The sequence below is a fragment of the Lissotriton vulgaris genome, chromosome 1_2 (assembly GCF_964263255.1).
Source record: "Lissotriton vulgaris chromosome 1_2, aLisVul1.2, whole genome shotgun sequence".
Classification (NCBI taxonomy): domain Eukaryota; kingdom Metazoa; phylum Chordata; class Amphibia; order Caudata; family Salamandridae; genus Lissotriton; species Lissotriton vulgaris.
The window spans coordinates 233,923,469-233,949,735 of record NC_141686.1 but is presented as its reverse complement, the minus strand read 5'-3'; the positions used below and the strand labels follow the sequence as shown (position 1 = coordinate 233,949,735).

General features: G+C 45.8%; 1 protein-coding gene across 1 annotated transcript in view; it reads right to left on the bottom strand.

Annotated features, from left to right (window-relative positions):
• AKR1A1 (aldo-keto reductase family 1 member A1) overlaps positions 1-26,267 on the bottom strand; it is a 556,422-nt gene that overhangs the window by 41,442 nt on the left and 488,713 nt on the right. The window contains exons 5-7 of the mRNA XM_086953146.1: positions 17,569-17,764; positions 6,948-7,147; positions 2,544-2,616 (exon numbers count right to left, since the gene is read on the bottom strand). Coding sequence (XP_086809272.1) covers positions 2,544-2,616; positions 6,948-7,147; positions 17,569-17,764 — 469 coding nt within the window. The remainder of the gene's footprint in view (positions 1-2,543; positions 2,617-6,947; positions 7,148-17,568; positions 17,765-26,267) is intronic.

The following is a 26,267-nucleotide window of genomic DNA, read 5'->3' as shown; positions in this document are numbered from 1 at the left end:
CTGCCGAAAATCGCTTCAACACCTCATCACAGATAGCAATTGAAATATAAATAAACCCTTCCCTCCTCTATCACTCCATTATCCTTTTTCAATCAAAATAACAAACTCACAAGTCCACCGCTCAAATCAATTTCATACCTCCCTATACTAATTCACCACTAATCAATCCTCTTTGAGTTCCGCCCAGTTAAAAGTAATCCATTGGAACATGAGCTCTGCACAATTGTTTCTTTAATTTTGTATCTCACTGAAAGAAAGAAAGAATTTAGGGCCAGATGTAGGAAGGCCATTACCAGTCGGTAACGGCCGAAACCGGCTGTTACTGACCGGTAATAGCCTTTTCTGATGTAGGTGGTATATTTACCGATTCGGTAAATAACGAATCGGTATTTACCGATTCGGTATTTACCGAATCATCATTTACCGATTCGGTAAATGAGATGTAGGAAGCACTTTAAAGAGTGCTTTTGTGCTTTAAGGATTTGTTATTTACCACCAACTATTAGTTGGTGGTAAATAACGAATACCTGTGCGAATGCAAATCTGTGCATTTACACCTGTGCCATGTGACAGACATACATGCCCTTAGGGCATGTATGTGTGCCACATGTGCACACCAGCACTATTCAGGGGCGCAACAGGGTGTCAAAGTGACACCCTGCCACCCTTGACTCTTTCCTAATTTTACCGAATCGATATTAACCGATTCGGTAATTGACATTCATTCCTATGGGCCTCCAGATGTATTCGTGTTAAGTATGTATTCCTGAATCAGACTACATGACCTGCTATATAGTAATTGTATAGCTAATCAATCCCTGGCAGCACAGCAACTAGGATACTATACTGCATTGCTAAACACTTATAAGGTCCCAAAGGCCATTGCACTTGGAACCAAAAAATATTTAAAACGCCAAAAAATAACTATCGCAAATGCGAGACCTATTGCATTGCGAATGCTTGTTTATGCCTGCTGCAGCGATAGAGAGCCAATATTATGATATGATCGCCTGATAATAATCTAAAGGGACACGCGGCAGGAATCTGCAGCGGGACATTTGGCTCTAAATGTGACAACTATTCAGTCATCACTTGTTGAAGACTGATAAGGCTGCTTCATGGGCTTCTGATGCCCAGTATTAGCAGCTTTAGCCTTTTTCTCAAGACCACAATAAATAAAAGTAAGCATTTTACAAGAGTTTGATTAAACGTTCCTAATGGAGAATTATAGTTATTTCACTGTAGTGTTATTACTTTCATGTCCTTTTTTATGTTGTACATAAGCTCGTGCACAGTCAAGCACCATGTTTACTTTTGCACAGAGCTCAGTGTTCTGTGTTCCTTCTCAGTGGTTTCCAACTCCAGCTGAGCCAGTCCAAGTTGGGAGTTCATGGGGCCAGATTCACAGAACTAACTTAAGACAAAATCCTAAACTTACTACCATTTTGGTATTCACAGAAGGCACTTACTCAGGACTCCTAAATGCCTTCTGTGAATACCGAAGTCTTAAAGTTAGGATTTTTCTCAGTTTAAAAGTTAGGAGTCTTAACTTTAGGACTCCTAAACTGAGAAAAATCCAAACTTTAAGACTTTGGTAGTCACAGAAGGCATTTAGGAGTTCTAAAGTCAGGAATCCTAACTTCTGTGAATACAGAAATGAGTAAGTGCCATCTGTGAATACCAAAATGAGTAAGTTTCTTCTGTGAATAACAAAATGAGTAAGTGCCTTCTGTGAATACCAAAATGGTGGTAGGTTTAGGGTTTAGGATTTTGTCTTAAGTTAGTTATGTGAATCGGGCCTTGGAGGCAGAACCAGTGGGACGTGTAGGTTGCCAATTTGTGATTAACTTCCCTTGGAAATATTTTTATCTGTCTTGCAGTGGCGTTACATAGGCATCCGCAGCACCCCTCCATTCCCCAGTGGGGGGCGGGGGGGGGGGCTGAGATCCATGGGCCCCCTCAGGACAGTACCCTGGCCTGAGAGCTCCTGGTTGAGTCCGGAGAGAGCCGCTCCATATACCTTACAGGTGGGCCCCTCAAGTTTTGTTACGCTCCTGCTATCTTGCCTACTTGATGATTCTAAGTCATCCTCACATTCACAGTCTCATAATTTCAGAATTCAAGCATTTTCAATATTATTTACAAGTTCAACAAAGTAATTGTTGATACTCATTTACCTTATGCAGCTAACAACCATTGCCAAAGCCAACAGTCCTGGTTTGTTTTAGGTGTAATGTTAGTTGTTGCATTATGTATCTGGTTGCAAAAACAGAAAGAGGCAGCAAAACAACTGAGCGGCACACTATGAGAAGCATTGACTTTTAAGCCACTCCCTCAATCACATACGTCACACCACTTGAGAGACCCCCGCCCTATTTTTATCATCCCACTTAAACCCTGTCTCACCACACCTCCAGAATGTACCCCCAATAGCGTATGCTGGACTCTGATCATGTCTCTGAACAGCATGCATGGTCCATACCATGCAGTAATGATGTATGCATGGTTCTGGCCATCTCGCGTCCTGCACTGCGGGCTCTTACCTGGAGGTTCTGGCTGATCCGCGAAGGAGTCACACTCTTGGGGATGCAAACCACGCCACGCTGCACCTGCCATCTGGGCAACAGAAGAAAATGCAATAATCGAAATCTGACTGGCAAACTCTTCACCAGGCTAGAATATCTGAACTGAACACAAAGATTATGAACATTACAGAATATTCTGGATCCGTTTAGGACATTCTGAAACTAGCTCAGGCATTCTAATCCGGACCCAGCTGGAATATTCTGAAACTGACTGGTGCATTCAGGACCTACTGGAACATTCCGCAATTAACTGAAAGATTCTGAAACTAACAGGAAAATGTTACTCCTGACTAGAATTCTGCGTTGAACCTACCAGGAAACCTTTCAAATGTAGAGCAACATTCGGAATTGAATTTGTGTACAGATCTGTAGAGTGAAAAGTTGTTAATTGTAATTCTGCATGTTGCAATACATTTATTGCAGGGAATAACCTGCCTCCAAAACCCCTGCTTCAACTACAGCTAACTAGGGTGAAACCGGTCCAGGCTATATCTGGCAGATGAGCTCTAACTATAGCGAACCCAACCCTGGTTTGATTGTGTTCTGGTTCAGGGAAAGCCCATATTGGCAATTCGGGCTAGACGGTTCCCATTGGAGCAGGGTCAAGACTGATTTGCTTACTTCTGGGTCCAAACTGAGGAGGCATGGTGTGCAAAATAAGGATGAACTGGGATGCGCTCTTGAGTAATTACCAGTGTCAACGACAGTTCACTGGCACTCAAGAGAAGTCACATACGATTGGTTTCCGACTGCGTTCCTTTGAGTATAAAAGCAGGGACCCTTCAATCTGCCCAGCTTTACTCTAACGGACCCTGTGAAATGAAGAACTGCAGCTGGACAGCGAGTGGCAGATCAAATAGTAAGTACAACTGCAACTTCGAGAGGAGAATATGCAGGAAATCTGGAAGAAGTCAACAATACCAGATTAAGGGTGTCATTGAGAGGGGGTGGTACTGCAACACCAGCTGCAAATCACCAGATGTTGTGCTTCATTAATCTCAGCAGCAGGCAGAGATGGAGACTGTAGGCCAGCTTCACAGACTATGGGCCTGGTTACGTGTTTGGCAGACAGGGTTACTCCGTCAGAAACGTGATGGATATCGCGTCTGCCAAATTACACTTCCATTATATCCTACGGAATTTGTAATCCGGCAGATGGGATATCAGACACGTTTGTGATGGAGCATCCCATCCATCAACAACGTAATCGGGCCCTATATTCTGTAGTACATAAAGTAGTATCACAGTTGTAGTACTTTCTTACTACAAAGTGCAGTTCACAAACCTTGGAGAGGAATGTCCACATCTCCAGTCTTCTATATGGGGAGATCTCTGCACAAGTAAGTTCACTACTCAGGCGTCCATTGTGAGTGTCCTGTGACTTCAGATGGGCCCAATAAAAAAAGTGACCGGGCTCACCGGAATTACAAGTTCTTGGTTTTCCCGCGCAGATGTTGGTGGGTGGAAGGGTGGAAGCAGCCAAAATACTGGTGTCAAAGACCAGGACAAAACAGGCAGAAATTGCAACGGAAGCAACAATTTCCGCATGTTAATCCCCAAAACATGTTAATCCCATTATATCCTAGCCCCCGGAATTTGCAGGAGCCTCCGTGACATGTAATTCCAGGACTGATGAATATTGGAAACTTCTAAGGGCCACTCATAACGAGGGACCCGATTCACAGAACTAACTTAAGACAAAATCCTAAACTTACTACTTTTGGTATTCACAGAAGTTAGGATTTTGACTTAAGACAGACTTAAGTTAGGATTCTGTCTTCAGTCTATCTTAAGACAAAATCCTAACTTCTGTGAACATTAAAAGTAGTAAGTTTAGGATTTTGTCTTAAGTTAGTTCTGTGAATCGGGCCCGAGGGGCTTAGCAGAAAATGTGGGAGGAGCCTGGGGGAGTGGCCTGAAATGGGGAGTACTTACTAATCCACTGGAGGACTTTAAGAAGTAGTGAGGATGGGTTTGAGATCCAATATAATAATGCAAACACCTACCCACAAAGGAGTAAGCCTCTTCCTATTCATAAACTACACTTCTAAAGTTACTACAGTAAAACAGGTCACAAAGAGTAGTAAATTAACTCGAGCCCAGCCGTAGAGGAAGCCTAGCACCACACATGCCTACTGCAGCTGTAGAAAAGAATGGAGAAAGGACATTAAATTGACACCCCATAAGAAACAATCTTAAAATTATTACATTATTTCCACTATTAAAACACTCCTTGTTCATCCTTAACCGCAGTAACCCAAGATGTCTGCCATTTAACGTAAGAAAGGCAATTGGGCCGCCTGCCCCATTGGGGTAGGAGAAATCAGCCATAATGTGGCTCTGTTAGGTTAATACACCCCAGGTGACTTTGCCACTGCATCTTCTGCAGTATTAACTGCTACACCACCGACCACGAGAACTTCTGGCGGTGCTTGACAATAGTAGGTTGCGGGACCAGCGGGTAAGATCAGGGTGACAAAGCACCCACCGTAAAATCTGTTGAACCGGACTTACATGCCTACTGCGGAGTGCCTGAGGTTGCTCAGTCTCGGTAATTGTTCATTTTCACATCCTTCCATTTCCAAGGAGATTCTCAAGTGTCGCATGCGATACCCAGTCCATGCAGGAATGGGAAGATGACAGCACATGGAAGGGAGAAGTCAAGGGGAGGCACCATATTGTTTTAAAGATGACATGGTGTGGGCGTCTCCATGGAGGAGAAGCGTGCTCCAGTACTACAGTGGATCAAGACATGTTGGACTGTGGAGAATATTACAGAACCAGGTCAACTCCATGTGAGCCTGATAGTGGGGGACAGAGCTCTGGCGTCCCAGGTGAGAGCCCGGAGGTCACTGAGGAGCTTGCAGTTCAAAATCCTGGGCTTCCCAAGGGATGGAGGTGGGTCAGACCTCAAGGGTGTCTAAGAAAATGGCTGCAGTCGCAGCTGGACTTTCTGGGTGAATACTCCCTGGGACAAACTGTTTATTGCTTCCATATCCCACCGAGAAATAAGAATACACCCTTGTAGGGAAGGGGGCCATCTGAGCGTGTCTTGGAGAATGGGAATCTGAGAATGGGGAATTACCAAAGTAGAATCTGAACAGCAGGCTAAAAAAGGCTAAAAAAGAGGAAACAGTTGATTCAGTCAAGATCTTCCTATTACAGATGAATGCGTGTTACAAGGCAAGGTATTCGGGTAATTCAGCCTGCGGGTAGAAAGAATTTGAAGAAAAAGCTGACACTGGAAATTTAGCTACGTTTGTGTTGGAAAGATGGTGGCAGAGAATGACAGTGGACTATGAGAATTCAGACAGAGACCAGGAGGGTGAATGAAGGCATTAGAATAAATGATCGCTAGATTGGGAGAGTTGAATGAGGGGGGTCCTTTGCCCAGAAAATACAATAACCTATAGAATATAGAAGGTCATACGATGCCTGTGGTGGTAACCAGGTCCAGAAGGAGCACGAGGGGAGCGGTATGCAAGGATTTGAAACCACAATGGGATGAATTCTGAGGGGTGCAAAAAAACTACTGGGGGCATGTAAGGCATGGCCTTCAAGCCCTGAATTGCAGGAATATTTCACAAGTGCCTCTTACATCTACGGCATTTAAAGCTATTTGTTTGGGAAATTATGTTGCCATACTGAACAACTTAGTCCAACTTTTTTTCACAAATTTGGTCGAGTGGCAGAAGCTTCTGGACTCCAGGCACACTGGTGTTGCTTTCCCAGTGCTCTTTGTCCAAGCCATCAATGCTACATTTGTCTCAAAGTTTCCAGCAAGGCACTTGGCTCCTTGGACAGAGAGGGGACAGTTTTAGAAGAAGGCTTCTGAAGCCTGGAGGACCACACCACATTGACATCTCTGGCTACACTCCTGGTTGAAGGGAACCCACACCATGTGTATTGTACTGTAGGGGTCGTGGTTAGGTGACCACGGTGTATAAAGTGAGCACAGACACTCGCTCGCACAGTAAACATTTGTTTACTACGCATGCGACGCAACGCATGGCATTACAAAGTGGTCATTACAACGACCGTGTTGTTACATCGTATACCATTACAATGCAAGTCGTTACAATGACCTGCTGTAGGAGGCAGAAGGTGTTGGGTTTAAAATCCAACACCTTCCCTACTGTAGCACAGACTGGAATTGGAATAGTAAATTGTACTATTCCAAAATCGAGTGCCCCCGCTACAGCAAGTCGTTGTAATGACTTGCGTTGTAATGGTATGCGATGTAACAACACGTCGATGTAATGACCACGTTTCAAGGGCATGTGTTGTAAACGCATGTGATGAAACATGGCCTATTCCACTCGCACATGTGTTACAGGCACCTTGCCGTGGGTCAGTACTCACCTGAGCAGTATCTGGGCTGGAGATTTGCCATACTTTTCTGCTAGCGCTTTGACACCAGGTTCTTCAAGCAGCACGGGCTCGTTGGGGTGCTTCCAGATGCGATCTGGCGAGCCCAGTGGGCTGTATGCGGTTAGAACAATCCCACGTGCTTGGCAATGCGCCAACAGCTCGTGCTGCGCCAGGTATGGGTGGCATTCCACCTGAAGATAAATGGAAAATGTTGGTGCATTAGTCCCACTTTTTGACCCACTTCAAATCCAAAAGTAAGATAGTTACATGAAGACAGCATGGAGAAGTTTAACTTATGTGGGGGATACCCTGGGCACTTAGAAGAAGCAAGTGGGCTTGGCATAAGTCAGAAGGCTATTGGGACTGGGGTTATTTGAAGTCAATTTTGGCTGATCTGGGTCACAAATGCAAAAGCTTTGAGAGGATTTAAAGGAGACAACTGGGTATGGGGTGCCTAGCGTATGGTAGTACTAAGGTGGCGAAGGTAACACAACTTGCAGAGTTGATTAAGGCTGAGGAAGTAATGGAGCAACACATTGGGTGTTTACTGGGGGTATAAACTGCCAGCTTGGAGGCAGGAGCTGACAACTGGAACAAAAAAGGAGGCTGTACTTAATGATGCTTTTTTAGTGGGACACTTTTTGGCTGGGTCTGAGCAATCAGTGCTGAAGAGAACAAGGACCAGGCATTTCAAAGCAAAGTTACATTGTTGTGTTCTGCCTGACACACTTACCCCACTGGTTGTGAGCGGTAATTAGATACTAGGGGAGCAAGATCTATAGAAAGGTTCAGGAGCATTGTGAGCCCACCTCACCTCCATAGAGTAATGCAGAATACCGGAGTCAATATGGTGTTTATAGGGTCTTATAGCAGAAGCTCTAGAAAGAAGTTTGGACTCCGACACCTGCCAGTTGTTGTGTATATTCTACCCTAATAGAGTTATTTTTTTACCTGTATCTAATCACCTGTGCATTGTCTTTGTAAATAACTGGCCATTTTGTTTATTGTGTACAGATCTATTGGATCCTCCTGTATAAGTGTTCCTAACTCCCACCGCTTCCTTGAGTGACCCTTGTTGGATTGTACTGGCTGCTCCACAATGTCAAGTGTGCCAAGGAGGTAACAAGGTTATCCAACTGGCCTGCATTTGAACTGGGGGCAATGCTTGAAGTGGGCCGGGTCCTGCCTGTGCTCAGCACTGGCAGTTCTAAAAAGCAGGTTCTGAGACAGGTACCTATCAGGCTCTCCGTTAATAAATCTTAACTCTGCAGCAGTACCACCCTTCACTGCCTTTGATGTAACTTCAAAGAGACTCGTGATAGTACTTTCAGTCTCGTCATTTCAGACCTGAAGCATTTTCAATGTTATATACAACTAAGTCATAGTAATTGCGATTTGTCCTATTGAACAAACACCCATTGGCAAAGCCAATCATCCTGGCTTGTTGTAGGTGTAATGTTACTTGTTGTATTAAATGTCTGGATGCAATGACAGAAGCAGCTAAATACCAGTCAGGCGACACACTATGCTAAGCACAGATTTTCCGCTTACGTGTTTTTAAGCTACGCCCTTACTTACATCAGCCATGCCCCTTTGAGAGCCACCTAACCCCCACGGTTTTTTCATCCCGCTAAAAGCAATGACTGAGGGCCTCCGGCATCAGTGGTAAAAGGCAGAATGCACTTCAGCATTTTTCCGGATTGAATGATGGAGGCCCTTTTCCCTGGGTCCGGGGGAAGTCAGAGGTCACTGGGCAGCAGATATCTGACCAACCCTGGAACTCAGATAAGTTCTAATGCCTTTCATTCAATTAGAACACAATTCAATGTAAGGAGATGCAAAACCTACACCTGTAATACCTGATGTTTAACACCTCAATATGGACTACACTACAAGCCTTCTGGAAGCCGTAAGTGGCGGACTACCTCTTGATGGCGCGGCTCTGTGAGAAACAGCTCACGGGTGGCTCTTCACCTGCAGATGTTGTTATCCTGAAAGGTGCTACACTGCTGAAAATCCACTAGGACACTTTTACTTAACAATGTGAATACCTGCTTTAAAACAAGCACTGGTAATGCCAAACGGTATGGCTTAGAATGGAAAGTGCAGCTTGTTCCTGAAGAGTTTGCACACTCAATAAGTCAACAAACATGCACCTGTCACTCACTCATCTGTGCATTCCTACATCGTTTCGTTAACCTCTTGACTCACTGTAGTATTCGTTCACTTACCCATTCACAATACAATAGACACGCAAATCAACAAGACTGTGGAAGAAAAATAGAAAGAATGAAAGTAGAAAAAAAACATACCCACGCCTAAGTTTGGCAGGCAAATGAATGTAAACAAAAATACAATTAAATATGGCAGCGGGCAGCCATCTTGTAATTGTGATGTACATTGAGTATTATTGTTTTACAGCTCCAACATAGCTATCACATTTCAAAACTACACAATGGCTATCGTGGAGAGAAAAATAAAATGATATACTGTGAACAGTACTATTCCAAGATGGCCGCCCAGTTTCTAACTAGTGACTGAATAGAATGCAGCACACTGCAGATGAAATGAGCAGCAAGCAAGCAGCCCAGTAGGACTGTCTGGATGCCTGGGGGGGGGAGGCGGGGTGGGGCGTTTGGGAAAAATGCTGTTACTCAGAGGGCAACGGAGACAACAGCAGAAAAAGAGGCAATAGTTCCTTTTGTCCCATGCAGTGTGTTTATTTATAAAGGAAAAATGCCCCATGCAGTATGTTGACATGTGGAAATGCAGAATGTGAATGACACAAACAGACAGAAAAGGGCTGACCTAAAGATTCTCTATGTATACATTTGTAGAGTTGTTCATGTTTTATTTTACAAGGGCCTATAAATTGCCTCTTGTAGGCCCCCAAAGAGGGCCTAGCAAGGAGTATCACAGTGCAAGTCTTTTACTCTCAGGGTTTATCACATGAAGCAACCAATACCAAACCCCTGCTTACTAATATCATCTGTGAGGTTCCTTGTAATGAAAGGCTTACCTACATCCCATTTACACTGTTAATTAATCTTCCTTTAACTCCTTTGACGCTACTGACGGAACCGTTCCGTCACGCCCCTCGGGTGGGCTGTGCTCATGACGGAACGGTTCCGTCACAGCCCGGCCGCCGCACCTGCGCGGCGCTGATTTCGCGACTGCGCGGCGGGTTTCATTAAGCGGGCGGGCCGTGACGGAACCGTTCCGTCACAAGCACAGCTCATCCGCAAGCCGTGACGGAACGGTTCTGTCACCAGCGCAGGTGAGCCGCTCGCCCGCCCGCGAACGTTAGCGCTGCGGCGGAATAGCCGCCGCAGCGAAAGGGTTAAAGGCCTATTCACTTCAATACATGATTTTCCCAATAGCTCATTAAGGGCTTCAGCTTCTGTTGTCATTTTTTATAATATGCTAATTGCACTGACGGCCTCTGACACAATGTTTGTTAATGAACCAATCAGGACTACTGTCTTTATCACTGACTCGTCACCATAACCAGCTCAGACCTCTTGTATAGAGTGTGGGCTTTTCTGCAAAGAAGCCATTACCTCTCCATAAACTTTGCGATATACACTGGATTCCAGTTGGGGAGTCAATATGCGTGCCCTCCCAAGAGTACCCTACAAGGATTTGCACACTACAAAGCGTCAACCTCACGGCTTTGTCAACAAGATAACCAATGGTGGATCTTTTACCTTACATGGTCCTTGTGTCATAATGCCTGTCTCAGGCTTTAGCAAAGTGTAATAACAATCCACTCCGAAAAGTGTATTGACTATAACTTATGTCTTTGACAGTAACTTTTCCCAGAGAACTTATCAAGCCAATGGCCTTCACCACAGGATTGCTGCCACCCAAAAAAACAAAGTCCTACTGTATTGGGCATAAGTTTTGGCGCAGAGCAGCCATCAGTATGCAGTTACAAAATTACAAATATGTACCAAATTACTGCCCAAACAAATAATGTGCAACCGCTCCGATAACAACACAACAAGGAACCACAAAGCACACATCTATCTCCGGAATTTGTTACAAAAGTCCTGGCTTACTACTGTAATCTCACATTCCATGTAACAAAGCATGTATCTACAGGCTTTAATTTAGGATAACGGCAGCCCACTCTTGCAGGCCTGTTTGAATTAACATATGCTTTTCACAATAAATCAATCAGGCCTACTCTTTGTCATAACTTTTGATAATAAACATGTCATCCCTGTGACATCTGACATCTTATCACAGTGCAACAATCAAGCCTATAGCTTTTATTGTGCATACAAAAGCAGCCATCAGGCACAGGCTCATAATATTCCAAATATATACAAAGTTACAATTGTCAAAAAGTATACACCCCTTTGAAATGGGCTTAAGAAAAATGACTGATATTTCAAATCATCACATCCAAGTGTTTTCCAGAAGTTGATGCAACACCAAAACCCTAGACCACCATGGAAAACGTGCTGGTCCCATCCTCTTAGGATCACCCCAAGCACAGTTATTGGCAAAAAAAACAATCCCTACCAAAGGCCCTGCAAAACATTATGAGACGAGATTAGCAGTGGGCAGTGAATATTATAGTAGTATCCAATATCAAAATAATTCTACAAAGAGCTGCAGTTCAACTAGTTGTTACTAGATGTCCCTCACAGTCAAATGCAAAAGCATTGAAATTATTCTTACATCAAGCTGCAGTTCCACTAGTCGTTACTAGATGTCCCTCACGAGTCAAATGCAAAAACCTTGAAACCCTTCCATTAAGTATTTGCATTTGACTCGTGAGGGACATCTAGTAACCACCAGTTGAACTGCAGCTCTTTGGGTTATTTTAAAGCCCTTTTGTCTTTAACAAACCTCTTTCACAATAAATTGACCAGGTTTAGATCCTTTGTTGGAACTTTTAACAATAAACACAAACAATGTATGTCATCTGACATCATTTTTTTCCCAGAAAACCAATCAGGCATACAGCTTTTGTCACTGGCTTGTCAGCTAACCCAACTCAGGCCTTCTGGATCTGCGTGAGTTACCTCCAAGCAATCCTCGGGCGTACAGTCAGAAAATAATAACAGTGCACAATATTACTATTAGCAGAACAATATTCATCCCCTCCTAACAGGGTTAACAAGGGTTCCCAAAGTGCATAATCTAACCAGCAGAGTTATTGGATGGGAGAACAAACATCAAAACCCTTACCTTAAACAGAAATTTGTAAGATCAACGCAATCCAATCCCTGACTACAGATTTTACCGCAGCATAAATTCACATTAAAAGGCCAATTGACTTTAAAGTATGCTTCATGCAATAAATAAGTCAGGCCTGCTGGCTGTGCCGTAACTTTTCCCAACCTGGTTTATAGTTTTGATCAATATGGTGCAATCATAACCAACTCGGGGGCATATTAGCAACGGCCAGCCCTTCCGCCCCTGAAGACGGCTGATAGCCGGAAACGGGTCCTAGGATGCTTGATTCCGGTCCAGGAAAGACATGGCTTGGCAGTTCGGGCTGGACTGTTCCCGTAAGGAACCGTGTCAAGACTGCTTTGCATATAGTTGGGTCTGAACTGGGGTGGTAAAGTGAGCTAAAGAATGATGATGGATTCAACCCAGATCTGTGACAGCGGTGAGTGTCTGAAAACTTTCAGTGTCCATCCATCATCTCCCTGTGTTTGCATTGCGACGCCCACCACAACACTATTACAGCGTGAAAAGAGGGCTTTATTTACAAGGCAGGGGTTGAACACCACTTTGTAAACGAGGGGAAGGGTTTATCACTGGAAGCGTTTACCGCTGCCAGAACGGTGATAGAGGCATGTAAATATGCCCCAGGGTCGTTACTTGTCCTCACAGTGCAACAATAGGCAGTGCAGCCAACGGGCAAGCAACCGCCATCCTGAACCAAGAAAACACTACGAGGCAGATTTACAAGGTCTGGCGCATCTCTCCAAATCAGCAGGGATGCGGCAGAACACTTGCGACACGCAAAACCACCCGTGCAGCATCACTGATGCCACGCATTTACAATACGTAACTGTGCCCGCCTAGGGTTTGCACCCACAAAGAATAAAAAGTTAAGAATGAAGAATCTGAAAAACAGGATTGAACGTACGTGATTGGTGATACATCAAAGGGCTCATCATAAGCATTGAAAAAACATGGATCAAGAGACAATGACTCCAGCAGATTCGAAAACGAAATGTTTCAAGCACAACTAGGAATCTGTGAAAAATGGACTAATATTATTTAGGCTCATTGTGATAATGCATTGTGGGAACTATAGTTCACTTGTGGGTATCAAGTAAGGAGGGGGCGGGAAAAGTATACCTTTGGGCTAATCGGCAGTCAGATTACTCGAGGCCAATAGCAACGCAAAGTGGGTGGTTCCATAGGTGGATAAATATGCAGGTGATGGGGTAGATTTTAGTGTGGAAACCGTTAGTCAAAGGGCGAAGCTGTTCAATCGACTCGGCAGGTACGTGAATGTTTGGAACCTTTGATAAGTTAGAACAGCTAAATGAGGGGGAATTAGAGCAAAGATAAAAATTACGAATGTTAAACTACAGAGAGAAGAAGCCAGAGGCACGTTTGTTAGAAGGGACTAATTGAAATAGTGAAGGGGCGCCATTTCGTTCACGTTTGTACATGGAATGATTCTCCCCGTATCAAGGGACAGAGGGTTGGAGAGCTTGGCACAAAAGCGGTGATTTAAAAGTTAACACTCTGGGGGGTTGACAGAGGAGCAAGGAAAGGAACAAATACGCACGCACACTGCGTTTTAGGTTTTAGGAGCACAGGGAGGGGGAACCACGTATTATTATGATCATACTTCCAGAAAAAGAATGTCATCGACCGTTAGTTTACAGTGCAGAAATTACAAAGCCTGCAAGATTACATTTCCACAGTAACAAGTATGTTTATTTTACCTCATGAAAAATGTAATTTTGAGAATAGTGGAGTAATTGAGACATGTTTGATTATTTTCTAGTGACCCCCGAAGAAGGGCGCTGCGCCGCCCGAAATGCATTGGGTTTTTACAGAATAAACACTGCCTAATGATGAACCTGGCGTTAATCGTATTTATTGAATTAGTCCGGATGGACACACAATGAATATCAGAAACCTGAAAACAAAGGCCAAAAATTTGACACATGGATATTTAGAATGGAATAAGTATATATCGGATAAACAATTGGAGAAACGAGCAATGTCATGTAAATGAAGATTGGATAAAGAATGGTTTAAGTTTTGAATGCCGCAAGGGCGGTGTACAGCTGTGCATTTGGCTGGGGCAGGAACATGTCCCATTTGTATATATCACACATTTACAATACGGCATGCCGTGGTGCACGGATGGGCAGATGCGTGTCGCATCCCCTGGCGGAAAGGCAGCACATTGCGGCTTCAGCAAGGCTTGGGGGCGCCCTATGCCTAACATGCTGCGTCACTCCTTTCGCCTGCTTCAAGCAGACGCAGGGTTGTGACGCAGCATGGCCGTTACAGTGACTCTGTGAAATCTTGTAGATTTCACTGCAACGGCTGCATAAATATGTCACAAGGGGCTTGTAAATTTACCCCCAAGTCTGTGAAATCCTGCAAATGTTCACCGCCAAAAAACTCCAGGAAGTTTTATTTTCATTGTGAAAACTTGCTGAACTTCACAACCACTGGCAAGCTTCATGAACTTAAAGAGAAGTTGTGGGTATTTAGAAAATTATCAAATTTCACCAAGTGCAAAAGTTTGAAATTATGTATGTTAAAAGTATGTATTTAGGTGGCTTCCAAAACATGGTAGATGTTCTGTGCACTTTGCTTGTGAGCTGGGTAAACAGCAGATACATGTTTACTATTTGCCCGACAGCCAGCTACATAGTAATTCATACTTTTCAGCCCAATTCAAAGTGAAATTTGTGTATCTGCCTGCCCACCAGCGAAATAGTAGAGAAAAGTTACATTTAGTTATCTATTTCCACCAGCCGATTACGCAGTGACATCTATGATTCTTGGTCAGCTGACAAACAGATCGTTAAGAATATCTGCTTCTTAACTGGCGGCCGGGTAAAGACAGAAGGGCCTTATTTACAAAAAAGTAACGCAGCACGGTGCCCAAGCAATTTGGCTGCGCCGTGCCGTGTTACTTTCAGAGCACAGGATGAGTCATATTTACAACAATATGACGGATCCCTGTGCTCTCCCCTGCGCTGGCACACAATTGGATGCCATGTGCCAGCGCAGGCACCCTCGCACCATGGGGTCAGGGTGCCTGCTTTGCAGGAATGATTGTTTTTTTTGCCAGAAGGGTTACCTTCCTGTACAAATCAATCACAAGAGGTGTTTTCCTCTTTTTATGTGTGCTGCAGAATGCAAAAAACGAGGAGAAATTTAAAAAAATCCCCTCGTTGGGCCTCCTTAGGTCTCCCCTGGGGATCGTAGGATTCTAACTCATTCCCAGGTTTACAAAATGTTGTAAATCTGGGAATACAGCAGAATGCATGGGTGTTGCGTGGAAACACCCACAACACCACCAATAGCACGCTCCTTTCATGCAAAGTGCTGCGTGAAAAGGGGCCGTATTTACAAGGGAACAAAAAGCCACGCAGGGTGGCTTTATATGGCCTTGTGAATATGGAGCACCAAACTGTGTCCAAAAAAGTGGCGCACCATGGCTCCAGGGGCTAGCACAGGCACAAAGCGGCACACAGAACGAGGCACGTAAAAACATAAAACTGCAATAACTCATACAATTACACAATCAGGTGCACAATTACATATACAGTAGCGCATACAATGACACAGTCACACAACTCTATATGCATTTAGATACACATCGACACATACACAGCCTGAAGCTCACAGTTCGAGGCACCCAATGACATGAACAGAGACACAGGAATGCAGTCAGGGAAAGTCTACTGTAGACAGTCAAGCAAGCACAGTCAGACAGATTGACCAGATGCAGAGAAGTCAGGCACAGCCAGCCCACTGCCTGATTTCTGCAATGAGAGAAACAAACACACAAACTGACCCACACGCCTTTGGTTACAGTTACACAGATACCATCAAATACAGTCATGCAAACGTGTCAAGACACAGAAGTACCAGGTACATAGCTAAACACACAGAATTAGAGTTACACCCTCCAGGTTCCACAACCACAAAATTGCAGATAGGCTCACATGTTAAACACAAGCACATAATACACACCAACACCAGAGTTAAACACTGCCAAATAACGTGACACACACACACACAAAAGGCACAAGATGTAAAACGGTCCGAGAAAGTAACACAAACAAACCTTTCACAGAGGCTGTGCAGTCAAATACATTCCCACAGCCTCGGTACATAGGCACACATATGAGAATATATAGAGGTTTAGACACAATCAGGCACATAGCCACACACATACAATCTCTCTCACACACACGCATATATTCTCACACAGACACACAAAGTCAAACACGCACACACAGACACACAGACACACACACACAGTCTCTCACACAAGCATAAAGTCTCACACAGACACACAGTCACACATGCACACAGTCACACATAGACATTCTCTCTCTCAAACACACACAGAGTCACACACTGACACAGTCACACACAGTATCACACACACAGTCTCTCTTATTCACAGACACACAAACAGTCTCAAACACATAGTCTTTCTCTCTCACACACACACAGTCTCACATAACACAGTCACACATGCACACACACACAGGAACAGGTTTACAAGCACCTTGTGAAACTTTTGTGCCACTGGTGTATCACTTTTTGTGACGCAGCCACAGCTTAAACCATGCAATACGTCATGACCCATTAACACCGAGGGAGATGTGTCACCTTGTAAAGCCTTGCGCCACATTATACCTGCGTCAGGTATAATGTATGCAGTATGGGCTTTCCCATGCGGGAAAGAATCGTAGAAGTGACGCAGTGAAATCTACAAGAGTTCACTGTGTCACTTCTAGGATGGCACTCAATCAAAACCCTGCGCCTGCTTGAAGCAGGCGTAAAAAGTGACACAGTGTATTAGGAATAGGCCTCCCCATACATTGCTGGAGTTATGTCGTGCATGCAACACGACTCCAGCATTGCGTGACTTTTTGCGCCGACAGATGCGTCAAAATTTCTGAAGCATCTGTCAATTCGTATTGTAAATATGGCGCATCCATGGTGGCGCAAGGGTTTCGCACACATTTGCAAGGAAACTAACGCATCTGTACAGATGCGTCAGTTTTGAGAAAATAAGCCCCACAGTTTCTCTTTCTCACACATACACAGTCATACACACACAGCCACACACGCACACACACAGGCACACACACAGTCCCTCTCGCTCTCTCACACATACACAGACACAGACAGATACACACATATAGTCTCTCTCTCTCACACACATACAGTCTCTCTCTCACACACAGTCACGCACGCACACTGTCTCACACACAGTCCCTCTCTCTCACACACATACAGACAGACACACACACAAAGTCTGTCTCTCTCTCTCTCTCTCTCACTCACAAACAGACACAGACTCACACACACACAGAGTCAGATACACCAGGTTCGTGCTTTTTCTATGGTTCTATCATCTGACCTGCAGCACAGCTGGCTTCACGGTCGCAACGCTGATGATGTCGTCGATCTGCCGGCTGTTAAAGTTGGATGCACCAATAGCTTTCACCAGACCCTTCTCCACCAGCCTCTCCATTGCCTTCCAGGTCTCCTTGTAGTCAGTGAAGTCGTACAGCAACTTGCCATCAGCATCCCGGGGGAACTCGACGTCTCCTCGCCTGTGGCATTAACAAAAGAGAGGTGGAGTGAGCGTGGTCCAGGGAAGTACAAGCCATGGACACAGCGAGGGAATCCCACACTGACAGGGTATCTTCAAACTCTCCATGAGACACTTGCAAGAGAATGATAATGCAAAGACAAACTCACACTTTATTGGGGACCAAATAAACGTATCAGTGTCATCAGCTCCCAGTAACAGCTAACACCCAAGCACCACCCCGGATCTTCACTCTAGACACAGGGGCATATTTACAAGCCCCTTTTGTCACCGGAGTGTCACATTTTTTTGACGCTCCACTGGCATAGTGCCATTCCCCATATTTATGCAGTGGTACTAAGTCACTCTGTGTGGCTTAATGCCACCTTGTAAATATGCCCCTTACCGCAGCAGTCCGCTGCGGCAAAGGGGCGGGCAAATGGGTGTTGCTGTGGGCATTCCGCCATAACACTCATTGCTTTTTAAGGCTGCCCCAGATTTACAAATCTGAGGCAGGGCCAAGGACTAACACCAGGGAATACCTGGTTTTAGAATTGTGATACGAAGAGAAATTATTAATTTCCACTTGTTTTTCCTCTTTCTATGTGTGCTGCATTCTGCAGCACACATAGTTAGAGCAAATGGCCATGAATGATTGTTTATGTGCAGGAAGGTTTCCTTCCTGCACATAAACAATCGTCCCTGCAGCGCAGGCTCTCTTGCAACATGGCGGCAGGGTGCCTGCGTTGGAGCTAAGCAGCTTTTTTAGCCCCAGCACTAGGGGAAACCCAGCGGAGAGCCATATACTTGTAAATACGGCGCATCCCCGCGCTTTAAAAATGTTAAAAAGAGCGTGGCATTGACAAATTTGGCATAGCACCAGCCTCCGACATTTGTTTGTAAATATGCTCCACAGTTCACAGAACACATCCACACATACTGTAATAAGTTCCACAAGAAAGCAAACTTCTTCTCATGGGTCTATATCACATTTCGGAACATCATGGGCCTTATTTATGAAGGCCTTGCGCCGTCGGTGCGTCACTTTTAACATGGGAAAAAGTGACGCACCGGTGGCGCAAGGCTTTCATAAATAGGGCCCCATGTTCCTTAAAGTCTATGCTGTTATGTTCTGTTGTTCAGCATAATAAGGGAGCAAGCAGCAACCGGAAATGCTATAATTGAATGTATTTAAAAACTTGTAAAATTCTATAGCACTGTATATACTAAACATAGATAACATATTTAGGTGAAGATAAGAGCTCTTTTCAATCATGTGGGACACAAGATTGGATTTTTTTGTGATTTGATCAATGTAGCTAAGCGAAAAATGGTGTTGATTTTGGTCTGATTTGTCTGTAGAGTAGATAGAGAGTCCCCCAGATGAAGGACCAGGATGGTCCGAAACGCGTTGCGGTATATCAAAAATGCAGTAATTTGACAAATTATCATTGGCAAATAAATTATGATCAACAGATCATGGATACAATTGAAAAATGAATTTATTGCATTCCCATGAATTAATAGTGGTTGCTTACCGAGAAATGAAAAACAAGAAGAAGCAGGAACTATATAAAATCATAAGTATTTTTACACTGATTTTTAGATTGGTTTATTATCTGAATGGTGCAGCTCATTGGGAGCCCCCATAGCCAGTGCACCTTGGGGCTGTGCTCATCAGATTACAGAGAATACACTATTGAGTCATGTGATTTTAGTGGAGAACATGCCTGGAGTGAACAGCATTACTTTGATCATTGTTGCTATTATACGACCAGAAATACAAGGAGTGTAGACAAGAGGCTCGAACCTTTCATACTTCGCAAGAAACAAGAGATACTCCATACTCGCTCACCTCCCCAAGAAGCTCCATCCGTAACACATCCCTTTCACCTTAGTGGTAAACCCAATTTCATGAACCTTTTATGGTCCAGTGTTCTGCTATCTAGTGCAGTACCTGCTCCTTTGTTGTTTCTTCTGTACCTCTTTCAGCCTCTCCTGACCACACCGGCTGCTGCGGGACGTCAACTACTCTGATTGGAACTTCTAGCAAGCAATGTGTTTCCAGTCCATGACGTGGGTCAACACTGAACAGCTCTTCTCCGCTCACCTCACACAGACACTGTGCTTCTGTCGCTGCCACAACGGAGGACGCTCCTTCTCCCACCTCGATGCCAAGTCCTGGAACGCCCTCCCCTTACACATCCAAACATCATCCTCACTGACAGACTTCAGGCGGAAGCTAAAAACCAGGCTCTTCTACTGAAACTCGCAGCCCCGCACCTGGATAGCCTCATGGGTGATAAGTCAAGTCAAGTCAAGTCATAAAATTTATATAGCGCACTACATACCCAGAGGGTTTCAAGGCGCTTAGGGAGGGGAGGAGGATTATTTGTCAAATATCCACGTTTTAAGTTGCTTTCTGAACGCTAGGTGATTCTGGGTGAGGCGAAGGTAAGCGGGGAGTGAGTTCCATGTTTTGGCAGCCAGGTATGAGAAGGATCTGCCTCCCATGGTGGTTTTGTTGATGCGAGGGACAGTGGCGAATGCTTGGCTGGAAGAGCGAAGTTGGCGGGAGGGGGTGTAGAAGGACAGTCGAGAGTTGAGGCAATCTGGTCCGATGTCGTAGAGTGATTTGTGTGCGTGGGTAAGCAGTCGGAAAGTAATCCTCTTATTGACGGGTAGCCAGTGGAGGTCTTTAAGGTGACCAGAGATGTGTTCGTTCCGAGGGATGTCTAATATGAGCCTGGCTGAGGCGTTTTGGATTCGTTGTAGTTTCTTCTGGAGTTTAGCGGTGGTACCTGCGTAGAGGGTGTTTCCGTAGTCCAGTCGGCTCGTGACTAGAGCGTGGATGACTGTTTTCCTTGTTTCGGAGGGGATCCAGCGAAATGTTTTTCTGAGCATGCGAAGGATGTTAAAGCAGGAAGAGGATACGGCGTTGACTTGTCTGTTCATTGAGAGTGAAGAATCCAGGATGACGCCAAGGTTCCGTGCGTGGTCTGTCGGGATGGGTGCGTTTCCGAGGGCTTCCGGCCACCAGGAGTCGTCCCATGCAGAGGGGGATTTACCTAAGATGAGGACTTCTGTTTTGTCTGAGTTCAGTTTCAGACGGCTTTGTTTCATCCATTCGGCGACTTCTTTCATTCCTTCGTGTAGGTTAGTTTTGGCGGTGCTGGGGTCCTTGGTGAGAGATAGGATCAGTTGAGTGTCATCCGCGTAAGAGATGATGTTGAGGTTTTGTTGGCGGGCGATGGTCGCGAGGGGGCTCATGTATACGTTGAAGAGGGTGGGGCTGAGTGAGGATCCTTGTGGTACGCCGCAGATGATTTCAGAGGCCTCGGACTTGAATGGTGGAAGGCGGACTCTCTGGGTTCTTCCGGAGAGGAACGAGGTGATCCATTCCAGTGCCTTTCCTTGGATTCCGATGTTTCTGAGGCGTTGTAAAAGGGTGCTGTGGCAGACTGTGTCGAAGGCTGCAGAGAGGTCGAGGAGGATGAGGGCGACTGTTTCTCCATTGTCCAGTAGAGTTCGAATGTCGTCTGTTGCTGCGATGAGGGCGGTCTCAGTGCTGTGTTTGGCTCGGAAGCCAGATTGTGAGGGGTCGAGTGATTTGTTGGCTTCGAGGAAGGCGGCGAGCTGGTTGTTGACAGCTTTCTCGATGACTTTGGCCGGGAATGGAAGAAGCGAGATGGGGCGGTAGTTTTTGAGTTCGGTGGGGTCTGCTGTTGGTTTTTTCAGAAGGGCGGTGAGTTCAGCGTGTTTCCAGTCTTCTGGGAAGGTAGCGGAGTTGAAGGAGCAGTTGATGACGTCTCGGAGGTGCGGAGCTATGACGGAGTCTGCTTTGTTGAAGATGTGGTGAGGGCAAGGGTCTGTAGGGGATCCAGAGTGGATGGAATTCATCAGGCGGATGGTGTCCTCAGTGGAGATAAGGTTCCAGGCGTTAAGGGTGTTAACGGGGGGAAGATGGTCAGCTGATGGTAGGGTGGGTTGGCTTCCGGGTTGGTTGTCGAAGCTGTTGTGGATGTCAGCAATCTTGTTGTGGAAAAACGAAGCTAGGGAGTCGCAGAGGGTTTGAGAGGGGGTGATGTCGTTGGAGTTGGCCGAGGGGTTGGAAAATTCCTTGACGATGTTGAAAAGTTCCTTGCTGTTGTGGGCGTTGTTGTCCAATCGATCCTTGAATGCTGATTTCTTGGCTTTTCGGATCAGTTGGTGGTGAGTACGGATGGCACTTTTGAAGGCGTCCTTGTTGCTGGTGGATGGGTCTTTTTTCCAGGCCTTTTCAAGGGAGCGGCACAGTTTCTTGGACTTCTTGAGATCATCGTTGAACCATGAGGCCTTCTTGTTGCCAAGTTTGTGTTGACGTTTTTTCAGTGGTGCTAGGGTGTCGGCGGTGTTGGATAACCAAAGGGTGAGGTTGGAGGCGGCTTCGTTGGCGTTAGAAGAGAGGGCCGGGGAGGTTCGAAGGAGTGATGTGGAGATCTGGTCCGTGGTGATTTTGTTCCAGTTTCTTTGTAGAGTTGGTTGGAGGTGGATGATGCGTTTTGGCTTGTTGTAGGTGAAGTGAACGCAGCTGTGGTCAGTCCAGAGGAGATCCGTAGTGTGGCTGAAGGAGACATGGTTGCTGGAGGTGAAGATGGGGTCGAGTGTGTGACCTGCGATGTGGGTGGGGGAAGTGACCAGTTGGTTGAATCCGAGGTTGGCGAGGTTGTCCAAGAGGGTGGCGGTGTTGCGGTCGTTGATCTTCTCAAGGTGGAAGTTGAGGTCTCCCAGAAGGATGTAGTCTTTGGAGAGGAGTGCGTGTGGAGTGATGAAGTCCGTGATGTCTTCACTGAATTTTGCGCGGGGACCTGGTGGTCTGTAGAGGAGGGTGCCTCTGAGTGTGGTCTTGGGGTCGATGTGGATCTGGAAGTGAAGGTGTTCGGAGTTGGTGAGGTTGGCGTCAGAGCTGGTTGAGATGCGGATTGATTTCTTATGGACGATAGCGATTCCTCCTCCTGTATGGTCGGTGCGGTCCTTGCGTGTGATCTTATAGTCATCAGGGATAGCGATGGCGATGTCAGGGGCGGAGGAAGCGTTCATCCAAGTTTCCGTTAGGAAGGCGACGTCTGGAGAGATGGTGTCTAGTAGATTCCATAGGTCAATTGCGTGTCTGTGGATCGAGCGGGTGTTGAGGAGGATGCATTGTAGGTGGTTGGGGTCGGGAATCTGTGGTGTGGTCGTAGCGGGGATGTTGTCGGTGCCGCTGAATTTGCAGGAGAGGCAGGAGAACGGTCCATGGGTGCGTCCAGGAGCGGCTTGGACGCAGTTGGGGGCGCGACCGGGGTTAAGGGCTAGGAGGGCGGCGGCATCGTAGGTAATGCGGGGGGGCTGGGTAGTGCGAGGGGCAGGGGGTCTGGCGCTGGGCGCGATCCAGGCGCGGACGGGCGTAGACGGGCTTACCTTTGGCGCACCTTCGGCGCGGATTGGGCGCGGACGCTGCGCGTGAACGCTGCGCGCGGGAACTACTGTCATATATGGATGGTGGAGGGGGAGGGGCGAGGGCGGTTCAGCTGGGAGGCGGGTTGGGCACACGAGGGCAACAATAATAAACAAAATGGAGGCGGAGGGGGGGAGCAAAGCCGAGCGCTGCAAGGAAACGCGCTAATACAGTGAGAAAGCCAGTGAAAACAGCGCAAAATTATAATCACGTTAAAATTCAGCCAAGCGGCACACAGGCAGACAGCAGGCAATGTAACAGAGCGATTAATATGCAATGCAGCAAAAACGATACCAGGTGTCTCCAGGGGACACTGGGAAGCCGCGCTTTACAAGTACCGTATGATGATGATGATCAAACAACCTTCTCTGACCTTCACCACAGTTTACAAATTCCACCACCTGCAATTAGCAAGAGTCATTGTTTTCCTAACACTGAGATAAACAAGCCAAATCTCTGGGTCTGGTGGCTTAACAAACTAGTTAATCCACTGTAGGGGCCTGTATTCGACCGCATGTCAGATGTTCAAATTCTGGTGGGTCCACTCTGCCTTTCATCCTTCTAAGGTCGGTAAAATGAGTACCATTGAGTTGGGTAACAATAAACATCTGATATTCAGCACCAAGATACCCTTGGATGTACTTGCAATTACAAATACACATTATGTTATGTTTACAAATGCACATGATACATCTTAAAACATTTCTTGAGTTCTTTGCGTCCCCTTGTAGAGGAAACATTGCCTGTTGGTTGTCCCCACCAGAGAAGGACCACAATAAATTATTAAAAGGTTGCTCTCAGTCTGAATTCGCACAGTGACCAAAAAATACAATGGGCTAGTAGGAGGCTCAGATTATCAGCGGTAGAGACTAATTCAATAATTCTGCCCATCATCGTTTTGTTCTTCTTAGTTGACTAACAAAGGAGCTGATTCACAGAACTAACTAAAGACAAAATCCTAAACTTACTACTTTTGGTATTCACAGAAGTTAGGATTTTGTCTTAAAACAGACTTAAGACAGACATAAGACATAATTCTAACTTAAGTCTGTCTTAAGTCTGTCTTACGTCTGTCCGAAGTCTGTCTTAAGATAAAATCCTAACTTCTGTGAATACCAAAAGTAGTAAGTTTAGGATTTTGTCTTAAGTTAGTTCTGTGAATCGGGCCTAAAGTCTTTATTCATTTTCAATCTTTATTTCGACCATTCGGTCATAAAAGATACACAGTACAAATAAAATCACATGTAACTCTGTCATAAACAGATAAAACATTGAGTGCATATGTTAAAAAGGATCTTATACAGAATTAAAGACATCTTAAAAGGAGAAGCATTCCTAGGTGCTACCCAGCATTTTTAAAAAGCGATTACGCGCATACCAGACATTAGTAAAGAATTTGGAAAGTGCAAAGACAGTTGGGCCGGAAACATCGGATTTTAAAATCCTATACATTGGTGCATATTCCCTGCCACCCAAATTCTTTATCAAAGGGAGGAGCCAGTACTTTCTAGCTGCCTTGTAGGCTGGGCAGAAGAAGACCACGTGCAAGTCGTTTTCCTCTTTGTCAGCACAGACAGGACAGTGCTTTGTGGGGGGAGCCGATAACCAGGAACTTGTAAAGGACCGAAAAGGCAATGTGCCGTATCTCCATTGGAGGAACAACTTCCTAGCAAGTGTGGGATATATAGGGTCCAATGCCTTCTCAAATCTATAGAGATCCTTGCTTTGCAGGAACACAGATGATAGGGACCCCTCTGGCTGGGTAGCTTGGGCCCTTGCCCATTTGTGTTCGTGATACAAATTCGCCAAGGACCTCTTGGAGATGCTTGGTGCTACATTCACCGGCTCAGTCCACAGATCGGGGAGCCCCAGTTCCGCACAGGTAACTTGGATGTTTTTGACCCAGGGAATGCTAAGCGCCTTGGGGTGATTCAGTAATTCGACCAATTCCGCCCTGTAGTCGGCGAGATCATTGCTGCTCCATAGCCTACGCCAGAAGGCAATGGGTCTCAAGCTTATCTCGTCAGCTAGTGGTCATAGCCCTAAATCAAGCCTCAAGGGGAGGAGCGGGGTACTAGGGGGAAGTGCGGCTATCTGTCTTATGAACTTATTTTCTGTTAGTGACAGGTTCCGGCATGGCATATGGCCCCACAATTCAGCCCCGTACATAATCGCCCCCCTAGCCTGGGCCTTATATATCTGGATTAGAGCCCCCAATGGGCGGTATGACGAGCCGGTCATCATCCGGGAGATGCCCCCAGTAGTTTGCATTAGTTTAAGGTTTGCCCTACTCTGGTGGGGACCCCAGGTCATGGTTTCGTTGAGGGTCACACCAAGATATTCAAAGGTGGCTACTCTCTCAAGCCGCACGGCTCCCAGTTGTGGATTCGGGCGCTGTTTCTGGCTCGGGTTCAAAACCATGAATTTGGTTTTTGTAGCATTGATTTCTAGCCCTCTATCAAGGCAGAAAGCCACAAAGGAATCAAGTATCCTTTGTATGCCCATGGGGGTTTTAGATAGCAACAGTGTGTCGTCCGCAAACATGATTGCGGGCACCCTGCTGCCATTTAATTTGGGGGCGTCAGTATAGTCGGTGGCATTGAGATGGGCGATTACCCCATTGACGAAGAGGCAAAACAGGGTCGGCGCCAACACGCAGCCCTGTCTTACCCCTCTGCCAACGGGGAATCTGTCAGTCAGTTCCCCCGACCTCCCACACCTCACACGGGCGTAATTATTGTGGTGCAGCCTCTGCAAGATCAATAGGATATCTGGGGGTACACCCATCTCTGCCAGGACGCTCCAAAGTTTCCCCCTGGGCACCAAGTCGAAGGCTGCCCGTAAGTCCACAAAAATTGTGTACAAACTGCCGCCCTCGAACTTTGCTGTCCTCCAGTAGATCAGATTCAATCTAAAAACCTGATCCACTGTGGATACCCCCTTCCTAAATCCCGCCTGGTAGGGACTCAGGGCGCCCACCTCCTCCATCCAATCCTGAAGCCTGTTCAACAAAACCCTACCGAACAGCTTCTGTGCTACATCTATCTGA